General features: G+C 35.1%; 1 protein-coding gene across 3 annotated transcripts in view; it reads right to left on the bottom strand.

Annotated features, from left to right (window-relative positions):
- The window catches only part of Girdin (protein girdin), a 576,472-nt gene that overhangs the window by 501,599 nt on the left and 59,976 nt on the right, over nt 1-14,897 (bottom strand). For all 3 annotated transcript variants that reach the window (XM_090411135.1, XM_090411137.1, XM_090411136.1), the window contains exon 5: nt 6,115-6,257. In XM_090411135.1, coding sequence (XP_090267261.1) covers nt 6,115-6,257 — 143 coding nt within the window. The remainder of the gene's footprint in view (nt 1-6,114; nt 6,258-14,897) is intronic.

The raw sequence follows: 14,897 nt of genomic DNA, 5'->3' as shown, positions 1-14,897 counted from the left end.
TATTTGGTGTAAATATGTTTTGTATGAGAAGAATAGTATCCTTGACTGGGAAATTAGTGAAAAGGGCAGTTATGTCAAAGCAGACTAATAAATCTTCGTTGTTGAGTGTGATGTTTATAATTTTATTGATGAAGTGTTGTATATTCTTTTATGTAGGAGAGGTAACAACCTACCAACTCCTTGAGCATTTCTTTATTGGCTGAGTGATAACTGGAGCTGTTGATTCCTTCAACATCAGTCATAGTGGTGTGTTTGTTTGGTGTATTTTAAGCAGGCCAGAAATTCTGTGAGTGCAGACATAATGAAGTAATAGCTTTTTAATTGTTTCCTCTGGCCACGTGATCAATGAATTGATTAATTCTGTTGTTTTCTTTTTGATGCAGTTTGTAGGATGTAGTTAACCAACTGGTACGTGTTGTAATCAGATACTAACTGGTTAATTTTTTCTAGGTATGCTGTCTGATCAAGAACAACAGCAGCATTGCCTATGTCCACCTTGGTTGCAACTTCGTTGTTTATTAGAATTTAGTATGTTGAATATTTCCATTCATATTTCATCAGCTATATTAGAGGGGAGAAATTTTAGCCCTCTTTTGATGTGGTATGTGAAGCCTGGTTTATTTACTGACCTTGGTGCGATAGCGTAGCTTAAACCTTTTGACAGAAGCAAGAGTTCTCCATCATTAAGGTTGTAGATGGATGTGTTGATAACTTGGCTGTGGTTTGTTGGTGGTTGGTTGGTCCTTACTTCACTTGTTTGTGATTGGCTGTTTCTTATATCGCTAGTTTGTAATTCGTTGCTCCTCTGGCATGGCATCCGGATTGTCCGCTGCTTTCTTGTTGTTTCAATTTTTGGAACTTCGCTATTAGTTTTTCTGTTTTTATATAACACGTGCTTTGCAGCATCTTCTGCGATCCTCTCTAGAATATCCCAAATATCAGGATTTATGTAGCTCGATAACTCAATTTTAGTTGTAAAACATTGTTTTAGGTAACTGTTGCTGTATCTATATCATTTTAGAAAGGCTAGCTGATTAATTATCATGGAAACAAATATTTTTATCTTACCATAGTGGCTGCAATGCCTGTGGGATCAACTCTCCATGGATTATGACAATTCTTTCTTTTAAGGTTACATGGTGGTCAAATTTCAATGTGAAGAATTTGTGGAAACAAAAAACATGTTGGAGTAATTACTTTACTTTTAATTATGAAAATAACACTATGTTTTGACCTCTGTATATGTGTGTTCCTGATGATGATGACCTTGATACAGAAGTTGTATTATTTTCATGATTAAAAGTAAAGTAATTAGTCCAACGTGTGTTTTTGCCTACACAAATTCCTCACAATGAATGCTGACCACCATGTAACCTTACAAGAAATTCTTTTAGTCAGTTTTGCCACAGTTTCGCTCTTTACAAAGTTCCTGCTGGCTGATATAATAGAATTACTACACAACTTATTGTAAAATTATTTGAATCTGTAAAATTAAGGTTACTTTTGTTGTTAAAACAATCCTTATAAACAGAAAGAACTGCAATAGGGTTTTATTTCCCCTTCTCTAGCAAATTATTTCATGGAATGATTTGTATGACATATTCTCAAAATTTTTTCCCCTTTTTCTACTGAGCCATCTATGTGGAACAAATATGTTGATGTTTTTGCTGTGTGAAACACGTCCTCGTCCAATCTTTATGAATTTCTTAAGAAAATTAATTTAGTAAATCCATCCCAAGAATAAAATTTACACTTGAAGTAAACAATAACAATTCTCAATTTTCTGGGTGTTCTCATCCTGCATCAACCCAATGGCAGTCAACAATTCTCAGTATATAGAAAACTAACTTATAATGGTAAATATATTAATGCTACTTCACATCATCATCACCATCCCTGTCAGAAATACGGTGTGATTAAAACTTTTGTTTACTGTGCACTGATTCTCATTTAAATAATCAATTGTCATTTATCAGAGCTAATTTCATCTCTAATGGTTATAATACAAAAATAATCAACAAAATAATTATTATGGACTTCATTCTAATCCCCCCTCGAAAAGAAGTTTTAGAATTTTAATTCCACATTTTAAAAGACTATCAAAGAAAATTGCAAGACTTCTTTGCCACATTGCAAGGTTCTTTCAGTCAGGTTTGTAATCTAACACAAAAATAACTGATGAAATAATTATTAGGGCCTTCATCCTAATCCTTCTTGAGAAGAAGTTTTTAGAATTTCAATTCGATATGTTAAAGGACCATGAAAGAAAATTGCAAGATTTCTTTGCCACATTGACCTGCAAGTTTCTTTTGAACCACTTAATGTTAGAATAATGTTACTATTGTTTTAAACTGTACACCAAGAACCTCTCTAAAAATTCTTGATGCAGTGCAGAGAAGGACAGGCCAGTTTGATAAATGATCTCTCTCTCTCTCTCTCACTAGCTTGTTTCAACTACTGTCTTGGAGATGGTCCTTATTTTAACCTTATGTCTCTTATACTACTACACTATCTACCAATAATTGTCTGGACACTTTAGCAATTGGGTATGTTCACTTTTGGCTTTGATCACCTTCTGCATCCTTTGAGGGAGGCTTTCCACCAATGATGTACTCCATCAAAGCAGCACTGAGTTCACCAACAGATCAAGGACGTGCTGCTCTGGACCTCAATCACTGTTCCAATTCGTCCCACAGGTCTTCAATGGGGTTGAGGTCAGGACTCTGCGCAGGCCAAGACAGTCGTTTAACATCCATCTCTTCATACCACTCCATAACAGCAGCAACTTTGTGGCATGGGTCATTGTCATCTTGATAGTAACACGGGTCCATTCCATAAAAACTCCACAATATAGGTAGCACCTGATTATCCAGAATATCAAGGTACTGAGCTGCCTTCATGGAACCATGGACAACAACCAGTGGTCCCACTCCAAACCAGCTGAATGCACCCTGCACCATTACTCCTCCACCACTAAACTTTATTGTGGATACAACACACTGTGATAACAAGTGACACCAGGCTGCCTCCACACCCTGCCATCAGACTGGAAACAGGTGAAGAACCTTGATTCATCACTCCAGAGTACCATTTTCCACTGGTCAATTTTCCAGTTCATATGCTCTTTGCTCCAGGCCAGAACGAGCTGCCTTGTTCATTGTTATGATGTTTGGCTTGTGTGCCGCTGCTCTTCCATGGAAACCCAGTGGTAAATGGAGTTCTTTTCAATTTTTTAACATCTTTTCTCTTGGCATCTTATTCTTTTTCCAGTTGTACAAACTTAAATACAGATCCTTGCTATATTACTATATAGTGAAGAATATTTATAAGGGTTTAACTGAGGTGAGTTAGCCAGCCTCGTGCTGAAATGTTAGTTCCCCCTCTCAGAAATTCAGGTTTTTCACATCCTAAAAAACATTGCAACTAGCAAGAACACACACACACACACACACACACACACACACACACACACATAAATTAAAAGGCATGCATACTGACCTCACAGCGAGAGTTGCTTTGACTGTAATTCAAACACAATCCAATCAAAACTAGGTAGCTTAATGTGAAATAAACGGGACATTATATATGGCAATATCAACATTTAAGTCAGCAGTTATATTTAAAGGTTGTACTGGAAGATGGCTTATGTAAAATTGGATATCAAAGGAGGCAAGCTCTCCACATCATCTATAAAGATCAGATTATGAAGGAAAGTAGTATTAATATCTCAGAGTTTGATTTCAGATTTAAACAGAGTTCTATACCTTATACAAATGATATTATAATCCTAAATAAATCTACTATACGTCATCCCAACATTTCAATCTGAGCATGCAGCAATACAAATCTGGCATGAAAATCAAAAATAAAAAGATGAGAGTATGATAATAAGCAGGAATGTGGAAAATATATATACAGCATTCTCAGTAGTGAACCTGTAAACCAAGTGAAATATTTCAGCTGTTTAGGCATTATTTTTAGAAGAAAATAATACAATAAGCAAGGTTGGTATGTGGGAAAAGAGATGAACAAATTTATAAAGAATAAGAAAACATTAAAATAGTAGTATACAAGACAACTGTTATATTTTTAATCCAAACATCACAGATATAAGTTTTGAGGAAATTATAAGAGTGAACATATAGCACCAATGGCAGAATCATATTAAAACTGGAGACAGAAATGGACATGACATCATTAGCAAAGAGACAAAAAAAAAAAAAAAAAACTAATCTAAGGGTGGCATGCTCAACTTCAACAGAACAGAATAGGAAAGAGACCCAGAGGAAGACCCACACAGAAAAGTGAAATGAAAGATCTGAAAATATTGAAGACATGAAATAAAATTTATTTGGAAGAAAACTTTACAGGAGGATAGTAATAATGCAAATTTAATTATGTGGACCTATCTATATTAATATAGACCTATATATCTATCTATATATTAATTATGTGGAAATTATGATACCATTTGTATAACCTAAAAACTATTCCGCCCCCTTTTTTTTTCTGGCAGCATTATTGAAGATTTTGCTACAAAAAAACAGTCCAAATATGACCAATTAGAACAGAAATTTGATTTTCACTAACCTATTTTTTTTTCTGCATTTAAAATACCTAGAAAAACTTTAATAGGAAGGTAGTAATAATGTAAACTTAATTATTTGTACCTATCACAATTATTGTGGACACGCTTTGAAGGTACCCTATGTGGAAAAAACTGTCCAGACACTAATGGTGTTTAGACAATACTGCATTAATTGCAAAATCAATAAGGAGCTGCTCACCTCTGACCACAATTACATTGCATTCTCCTTGGCACACTTTCAATGAGATGCTGTTAACTAGTCACAGGTATATTTTTCCATTCCTCCTGCAAATGTTCAACTTCTCTGTCAGTTCAGACAGAGAAGTTGAACATGTTCTTCTAATCTAAATTCAACGTTCAAGCTCATCCCAAAGGGCCACTATAGGATTGAGGTCAGAGCTTTGAGTTGGCCACTCCAAATTCTGTACATCCATATCCTTAAACCATGTCAAAATGGAGCATGCTTTATAACATGCCACATTGTCATGCTGAAACAAGAATCAGCCATCTCCAATAAAACTGGTAAAGTGTAGGCAGTCCAGCGCTGTCTAGTATGTCCTAGTACTTTGTGGCATTCATGTTTCCATCCACAATCACCAAAGGTCTGAGTCCATACCACAAGAAACATCGCCAGACCATGACACTGCTGCCACCAAATTTAACAGTTGGGATGACACGTGATGGCAGATACCATTCATCTGGGATGATACGCCACACCCGTAAACGACCATTGGATTTAAAAACAGTGTGGCGTGATTCATCACTCCATACCACTCGTTTCCACTGGTCTAGGGGTCCGTTGACAATGTTCTTACTCGCATTCATATGAGTTATTAACAGCTTGTATGGAAATTTAACTAATGCAGTTCCTTACGAATGGTCTTCATGCACACACTCACCCCGCTGACTCCTGCAATTCCTTGGTGATGATTTGTTCAAAGTTCTCTTGTCCCTTTCCGTCAGTTTACGTGGCCTTCTTGAACGTTTCTTTGTAGTCATAAGTCCCTCACGTTTCCATTTACTAATAATGTCTTGAACAGTTGACCGTGGGTGTTAAAATTTTTCTGCAAATGCACGTGCAGACAAGTTGCTGATATGGCACCCAATAATAACACCTCGTTGGAAGTCGATAGGCTCAACACACATGGCAATGTCTCAAGAGTAGATGATATACAGTACTGTATGACATTTGAGGAACTCACCTGCAGTTTTGAAAGAATTCTGGCACATGTGATCTATTGCAATGTTATATTTTTGCTGTGGAATGGGTTGTCTGCACACTTTTTTCCCACATAGGATACATATCAGGAAATGATGATACCACTCATAACCTAAAAACTCTTTTTTTTTTTTTCTGACAGCATTTCTGAAGATTTTGCCACAAAAAACTTACACAGCCCAACAGAACAGAAATTTGATTTTCACTAAACTATTTTTACTGCATTTAAAATACCTAGAAAAATTTTACTAGGCAAAATAGAAAAACCCAAGGAACCTTAAAATAAAGACTGTGAAACTCTCTTTACCTGTTGTATGCATTCCACAATTTTATGCTGCACTTCAACATCCAAAGATTTTATATTTTCGATAAAATATTCTTTATGCTCACACTGAACAGCACATCCAAGAATAAGCAACAGCAAGGTTTGCATTTCTCCAGCACTTGATTCTAGAAAATATTGAAAATATATAATTAAGTACAAATGTGCCAATCATAAATAAATTGTAAAAAAATAGCACATAAGTGGCTTTTCTTCAAACAGGTAGCTTACTATTCTTGAATTTACTTGATAGTTTCTTTCTCGAGAATATTAAAAACTGGATAACTCAAAATAATTTTCCCAATAGCAATACTACTGTCATAAACAGAGGTTGCACACCTAAATTTTAGAGGTAAGTTAGTTGATAGGTATATTGCAGTTAGCAGAATAGAATGCTGATAGAACAGTAACACAACTATTAACCGTTTTTAAAAAGCCTGTAACCATTGTGTTACAGGCTTTTTAACCTCTGGTATGTGTGGTTACAATATATAAATGGACTAAGCATAATTGTTATCCTATCTATGTAATCTCCAACAAATAAACAGATAAACAATTTATTCAATAGAAATATTTGATCTTTACTTCTCCCTAAAAAAGCAGGAAACACTAAGAGCATCTAACATTAAGATGCTAGGTATGTTTCCAGTATATAATAATGACTTTAGTAGATATAAATCATTTCATAAAATTCCTTATCAACCAATTTATACTATTAAGTTATAATGTATCACCACATCTACTCTGGCTATTGTACCAATTGCAGACTTGCATCAGTTATTCTGATAACTATTATTTCGATTTTTATTCTATTCATTTCTGTATTATGAATTTATTAATACAAAATTTATTAATACGAAAGGAGAGAAATCATGCTAAGTTTAGCACTGTAGTCTGTTACACTGATTGTTTTCTGTGCATTTATTGGTCATTGTATGAATATTTTGAGTTATTATCCATGTCGATGACATTCATCAGAATGTCATCGACATGGATGATGAAACTAAAATAAACACCTTGTAATTATGCCTCCTTATCTAGATTTCGTATACATCCTTGTCCTTAGTGATATGTTTCTGACTTCTTTATGTAATCACTTATTATTCTTTAGTCCGTGTACTTTTTGCTTCTTCAACCTCCCCTCTTGATGAAATCCCATGCTGTCTTTAAGCTCCAGTGGTCCTCTTTGTTGCACCAAGATGTTTTTTGGTTTTATCAAGGATTATGACTTTCTTTCCACAGCATTTTAGGTGTGCTCCCTTCATTAATCTTCAGAAAACTCTCAAACCTTTGTGGTTTGGGCTCTAGCATATATCCTCCTTCCAAGGGTATGTATGTTACATCCAGTCTAAAGAGAGTGCAACCCTTTGGGTGGTGTCAGTCTTAGTCTTACTTGGACTAAAACTAGGTCATAATCTGCACAACAATTTACTCATTACCAAGTGTGCACATCAAAGACACTATCTGTTACAGTAAACAAGTTCAATGAAAGATGTAATCAATCTAGCACTATGATCCACTGACATTTAATGTCCACACAGCATAGCATGGGTGCTTTCTGAAAGCATTTATTACTAATAACATTAACTTGAGCAAATTTCAGCAGACTTTTACCAATGTTTTGTTCCCAGTAATACTAAACTATTGAACACTCAGACTATTATACAGTTTCCTAGAATGAAGAGAACATCTCTCCTTGGCAAGCAATCCTGTAGGTTTTTGTAGATTGACTCATTTTCATCATTAGGCCTACTTGTGTGATGAATAAACCACAATGACTGACAGGTTAGTAAGATGAGCCTTCAGAGTAATTAAAAAATCTTGTTATTTATGGGTTCATATTCAAGAGGTGATCTGTCTGGCCTTTCCTTAGAACTATAACTGCTCTGCTGTGCTTTAAATTTCTATTAGAGCAAACAAACTGACTGTCCTGCCTTCTAAAATGTTCTTCTCCATCTCATATAATCTAATTCCCAGAATGTCAATTCTGTACCTCTCCATCTCTTTGCAAACAATGTCAACAGAACCAGTCTGAGAAAAAAGTGGAATTTGTGAAACTGAAGTGCTTGTAAATGGAGTGAAGCATGAGTTAAGAGATGAAAATGAGAGAACAGAAATGCAAGATGAACAAAGAAATCCAAAAATTAATTGTTGTTTATTTACCAATGTCAAAAATAACAGAGATGAAATTGTTACAAGAAAATTGTTGGAATAAGTGAAATATAGTGTTGGTTAAAGATGGCATTCTCTCTCTCTCTCTCTCTCTCTGTGTATGTGTGTGAGAGAGAGAGAGAGAGAGAATGGTATACCAATTTTCATGAGATAGTAAGAACAAGAAGGGAAGCAGGATGGCTGCTAATGATAACAGGGGACTTATGACTACACAAAGTGGAAGAAATATCTAGTCAAATGCTTAATGAACAAGAGAAGGATGATCATTATGGCAATTTTAATTGAAGTAATATAGACTACATGAAGAAACAGCATCTGGGGATATGGAAAATAAATCAAGAGCTTTTAAGGACACAGTTATAATGGAGTATGTAATGGATAGAACATCAGGATCATCTTAGATGCAATTATATTATCACAAGATACGATTGTAAATGAGGTGTTGAAATCTCTCCAATGGAAAGAGTCACAATGAGATGATTACGCAAGTAGTGACCAGCCATACATATGAAGACTTCTGTGAGGAAAGGATACTTGTGAAACTATAAAGCCATTGATTATGAAATGGTTATGGTACAGTTTGGCGCTATAGCATGGAATGAGGAGTTAGGAAAAAACCTTGAATGGAGGTATCAAGTTACATACGTAATCTCTGTTTTCATCCATTTCAGGATAGGTGTATTCAAGTTTGGTGCTAGTGAACTAACTAGTGGCAATGACATGGGAAAGTAAAATCTAAGGTGTAAAATGGATGAACAGAGCGAGAGATTAAGCATGCTGTCTGGAAGAAACCATCAATCATGGAATCAGTAATAATCAGTTGCATGAGAACTACAAAGAGCTGGTTGGTAAGATAAGTTTGCAAAAAAAGTGGTTGGTAAGTAAAATACACTATGAGCAGCAACTGCAGGCCAAGAAAAATCCTAGAGTTCTTTTACTGTGTAACATATAGAAGAAAGTGATTATGAGAAAACTACAAAGGATAAAATAGTATTTTCAACCTCATTACCATGAGATCATGAGGAGCTTTAGAGGAAAAGGCTGATATGGTGGAGGAAGGATTGATGAAAAAATGAGCAGAAGTATATAAGGAATTAAAAAAACTTGTCATTAATAAAACAGTAAAGCTCAATGATAAATCATCATATATATATATATATATATATGATGATTTATATATGTTTAAAATTATTAACTGACTTAAACTCAGAGAAAAAATACAAGAGATTTAATAAGGTTTCACTATTAGTTTCATCGGAAATGCTGACTTCGTCAGGTGAATACAGCCATGGAGAAAACAACATATATTGTACTTTAGACAAAACAGAGTTTAGAACAAGTAGTAGTTGTGTTTGAAATTGAGTCCAAGCGTCAGTTCTGGCATGAAGCACTGCGTGTGTGAATGATATCATGAGCAGGCCTGGCTGGTGGCGTGTGCGAAGTGTGCAATATACACAGGCACTGCAGAAGAAAAGGCCCCTAAAAGATGTCAAAAAATTAGATAAGAGTTTAAATGAACAACAAATGGTACACATAATTATGAATGTACGTCGTCTTCCATTCAGGTCCCTTCAGATCTGCCCAGAAACGAACAAATAAATTCTGAAATTGTATCCTGGACCCGATTATGTCACTGTAATTTTTGATTAAAATTGACAAAAATATACCTAAAACAGTTCTTTATTTTTTGATGTATCATAAATCAACTTATGATTAATTGTTGAGTTCCGTGTAAGGGCCGTATCCTAATTTTAATTGGATCGGATTCATGTGGTTCGGCCCTAAAAGTCGGTTTACTACTGATAACTCATTCTTCTCGACATTCGAGCCTGTTAGGGCGGCATCAGTGACACAAAATAATCGGCGAACTCTCGAGTCCAATGAGAAACATTCTTGTAAAATTCTCTCATCTATTTTCGTTGAATCTTCAAAATTAATTTATTCATTAATGCAAAATTAATGTAAAGAATATTTGAATAAATCTCTTAACTTTATATTACTATTTTATATTATTTTGAAAATTTATATAACTTGAAAAAATTTGTATAAGCAGAACTAATCCATAGGTAACATTATATTGTAAAGCAGTTTTCATTTGTTTTTCATTTCCTGTTCGTTTTATTCTCACTTTATTCAAAAAAAAACCTTTTTGGAAAGGCGCCGAACATTAATCGCACACACAAGAAAAATATTATGCGCCGGTTCTGATCATGAGTATACCTAAACTGGATTATAGCACTATGAGAATCGGGCAGGCTGTAACTGAGATTGCTGTTTAGATGGGCAGTGTCAAGAGCTATTTCTTTGGATTCCAAGATACGTGTATCGAATCTAATTCATCGAAGCATTTATCGATGTTTCAAGTTGAGTTTCCAGTCTATTTGATGTTGTCGTCTTTCAACATTGGTATTGGCCGAGAATAAAACGTAGCTGGATAGGGCACTAGCAAGGACTCTGTTATAAGAATTGTCATGTTGGTGTTCTTCTAGGCGGAGAGAGAAATGGACTTTTCTGTCTGGCCATAATATGGTTTGCCGCAACTGCAAGCGATTTTGTATACTCCTGGGAACTGAAGAAGGTTGTGTGTTACTTTAGATTGACTGAGGTAAGATCGGAGTTTTGGAAAGGTGGAGAAATATGTTTTAACATTAAATTTCTTCACGATTTTCGCTAGTTTAGGAGAAAGACAACTTATATATGGTAACGAGATGTAGGCTGTTGGGTAAATGTACGTACACTAAGACGATTATAGATATTTTTAGGAGAGTAACCGTTATTTAAGAAAGTCCTTTTGAGGTAACTAAGTTCTTGTTGAAGTTCCTCTTCTTCTGACAACGAGGATCTTACCCGATCAGCTAGTGTGGAAATAATTCCTAATTCCTGAGGGGGTAGGGTTGGGGGGTAGTGTTGGTGAGACAAAGCATGTAGGTATCAATCGGTGTGTGTGTGTGTGTGTGTGTGTGTGTGTGTGTGTGTTGGCTTTCTAAAGATAGAAATCTTGAGACCATCCATTGTTCTAGTAAGTTTTATATCTAAAAAAGCTAAAACACCATTAACTTCTGGTTCGGATGTGAAGTTTATATTTTGATGAAAATGGTTTAAATGATCCAGAAAGGTTTGTAAGTTTTCTGGGCCATGCTCCCAAATTAGGGAAATTTGGTCCATGTAACGTAGCCAGATTTTGGGTTTCAGTCTCGCTGAGGAAATGGCCTTTTTCCTCAAAATCTTCCAGAAAAACGTTGGCTAGCACCAGAGACAACGGGCTACCCATTGTCAAACCGTTGTTCTGTTTGTAGATCTTATTTTCAAATAAGAAGTAGCCTGAATCCACACAATGCACAAGTATGGCGAAAATCTTTTTAGATAACTTGTTTTTTAAAAGACTAAGGACTTCCTGCGTTGGAAGGTTGGTGAATAGTGAGACTATGTCGAAGCTTACCATTCTGTCTGCTTCGTTAAGTTGGATGTTCTTTATCTTCGAGACAAAATCAGCCGAGTTTTTGATATATGAAAAGGATTTTCCTGTGAGATGTTTTAAGGAGGAAGAGAGATATTTTGAGAGATTGTATGTAAGGGAGTCAATGCCTTCAACTATTGGTCTAAGAGGAGTGTTTTCTTTGTGGATCTTTGGAAGGCCATATAAACGGGGAATGAGTGGATGAAAAGAGCGGAGCGATAGGCAGATATTCCTAGGTTAATTCTGAGGTGGATTTGAGGAGATTATTTGTCCGGTTATGTAGTTCTCTCGTGGGGTCTCTTTGAAGTTCAGAATAAGTATTACAATCTAATAATTCACAGATCTTGAGGCGATAATCGGATCTATTCAGTATGACAGTGGCGTTCCCTTTGTCAGCTGGCAAAATGATGATATCTTTATTATTCCGCAGTTGGTGAATAGCTTTTCTCTCCGAATGGGAGATGTTGTCAGTATGAGATCTACTGTTGTTGATTGCAAATATAGCTTCTATCCTAAGTAAGTTTGCATCCTGTGTTGGTAGATTGGAGACAGCTTTTTCTATTTTCATAAGAAAAAGTTCTTTAGGAATAGATCTAGGTGAAGGGATGAAATTAAGCCCCTTGGAGAGTACTCTTTTAGGAGATGTTGGATATCCTCGTCAGAAGGAGTATGGTTATTTACAGAGTAATGGACTCGGTTAAATGACATGGTTAAAATTATTAACTGACTTAAACGCTGAGAAAAAATACAAGAAATTTAATAAGGTTTTACTACTAGTTTCATCGGAAATGCTGACTTTGTCAGGTGAATACAGTACCATGGAGAAAACAACATCTTAAAAATATATTGTACTATAGACAAAATACTGGACTTTTCATAAACAGACTTGTGTTCCTAAAAAGATATAAGTTGCATTCAATCAACCCTAAGTTCTTACAATTTAAAGAGTCCATCCATAAAAAACGATTGCATATTATTTATCGCAAGGCCAAACTAGAACTTTTAGCAGAAAGGATTATAGATACCATAGTTTAGCTTCTTTGTTCTCAAAAAAAGGTATGTTAGAAAACAGCCTAGAGTCTTCATTAGACAATATATCTTGGAATGAGACTGAATCTATTAGTGCACTTCTTGCTGCTAGAATCCAAAACATCAATAAATATAAACCGATAAGGAAATTTTATTCCCTCAAACATGCGCAAGACTGTTTATCCTCTAATATTGCTTCACACACTCTTAACAATGTTGTCATTAATAAATCTTCACATATTCTTACAAATGCAGAAATAAATATACTATAAATATACTAAATATAAATAAAATGAGTATACAAAATCATTTGCAGTTGCGGCAAGCCATAATATGGCCAGACAGAAAAGTCCATCTCTCTCTCTCCGCCTAGAACACCAACATGACAATTCTTATAACAGAGTCCGTGCTAGTGCCCTATCCAGCTACGTTTTATTCTCAGCCAATACCAATGTTGAAGGACAACAACATCAAATAGACTGGAACTCAACTTGAAACATCGATAAATGCTCTGATGAATTAGAAAGACGTATCTTGGAATCCAAAGAAATAGCTCTCAACACTGCCCATTTAAACAGCAATCTCAGTTACAGCCTGCCCGATTCACATAGCGCTATAATCCAGTTTTGGTAAACTCATGATATCATTCACACGCGCAGTGCTTCATGCCAGAACTAATGCTTGGACTCAATTTAACAACTACCACTTGTTCTAAACTCTGTTTTGTCTAAAGTACAATATATTTTTAAGATGTTGTTTTCTCCATGGTACTGTATTCACCTGACAAAGTCAGCATTTCCGATGAAACTAGTAGTGAAACCTTATTAAATCTCTTGTATTTTTTCTCTGCGTTTATGTCAGTTAATAATTTTAAACGTGTCATTGAACCGAGTCAATTACTCTGTAAATAAATAAATATATATAAAGGAAATGTTTCAGTGAGTTAATGGAAGCATTGGGATACCTATGTAAGAGACATGCAAAAGGGCAAGTTGCAAACGAGTGAAAAGAGGATAAAAGTGTTTCACTTTGGATATAAGACAGGCTTCAAATTCTAAGCCAATATCCGTATCTAAAGTTGTGGTGGAAGCTAGGATCCAGAATTGGACTGATAATAGCAGTGATGGTCTGCTGGTTGGCATGAGTTTGTTAAAATGAGATCATTAACTTTTTTAAAGATGTGTCTCAGACATATTTGTAAAGTGAATAGCAGTTAAACATAAAAAAAAAAAATTATTGCCACTAGTTAAAGTGGGAATGGTAAAATAGCATTCAAAAATATTCAAAAAATTTCAAGTAACATACATTTATTATTCACGTCTCAGTCACAGCTGTACGAGAAACGTAACATGCTATGAAAGGTCAAGGAAAACAATAAACAGTTAATATAATACAAGGTCTATATATGTTATTTAAAAAAAAAGATCAGATTGCAAAATAAAGTGTAACGTTTCCAAAAGAAAAATTAATTTAAATTGGCCTGAATAGGTGTATTCTGGTTTGGTGTTGGTGAACTAGCTGGTGACAATGGCGTGGAAAGTAAAGCCAAATTTATCAGATTCCAAGTATTGACATAATATCGGTATTCTTTAACTAATCTTAATAGAACTGCCAGTCTGTCCATAATGATAGCTATCAAGAACAAGTTACTTGATATACACTTGGTAAGGAAAGAGGAGGTAATCTGTTACTTAATGGAAGGGAGAAAAGAAGATAGTTTACAAAATGGTCTGAAGGTGTTGTGTAGATTAAATTTGTGAAAAACCCATGCTCTTTGCTCTGATGTACTTTAAAGGTAGGGTATGAAAACTTAACATCTGATTGGTTGAGGGATGACATTTATAAAGGATAATCCAAATGGGAGTATGGTCATATCCACATAGCAATCATAGTAAGGTCATGATCCTCCTTTGTATTCTATCTTATAATGCAGAGCATGTCTTGTGTCAGGCATGTATAATGCCTAGCATCATGATGTGAGTCACCACTCATGATTATTTTCAATCTTTACTACAGTCTCATCAGTGAGAGATAGTGTGAAGACAGGAACTATTTTGATGGGAAGAATTATTTTCCATACACAAGTAACAAAATGGTGTATGTTACCATA

The sequence above is a fragment of the Typopeltis vanoorti genome, chromosome 21, assembly GCF_054136105.1.
Source record: "Typopeltis vanoorti isolate ZY-2024b chromosome 21, IOZ_Tvanoo_1.0, whole genome shotgun sequence".
Classification (NCBI taxonomy): Eukaryota; Metazoa; Arthropoda; class Arachnida; order Uropygi; family Thelyphonidae; genus Typopeltis; species Typopeltis vanoorti.
The sequence above is the reverse complement of the archived record's forward strand: the minus strand, read 5'-3'. Positions and strand labels throughout refer to the sequence as shown.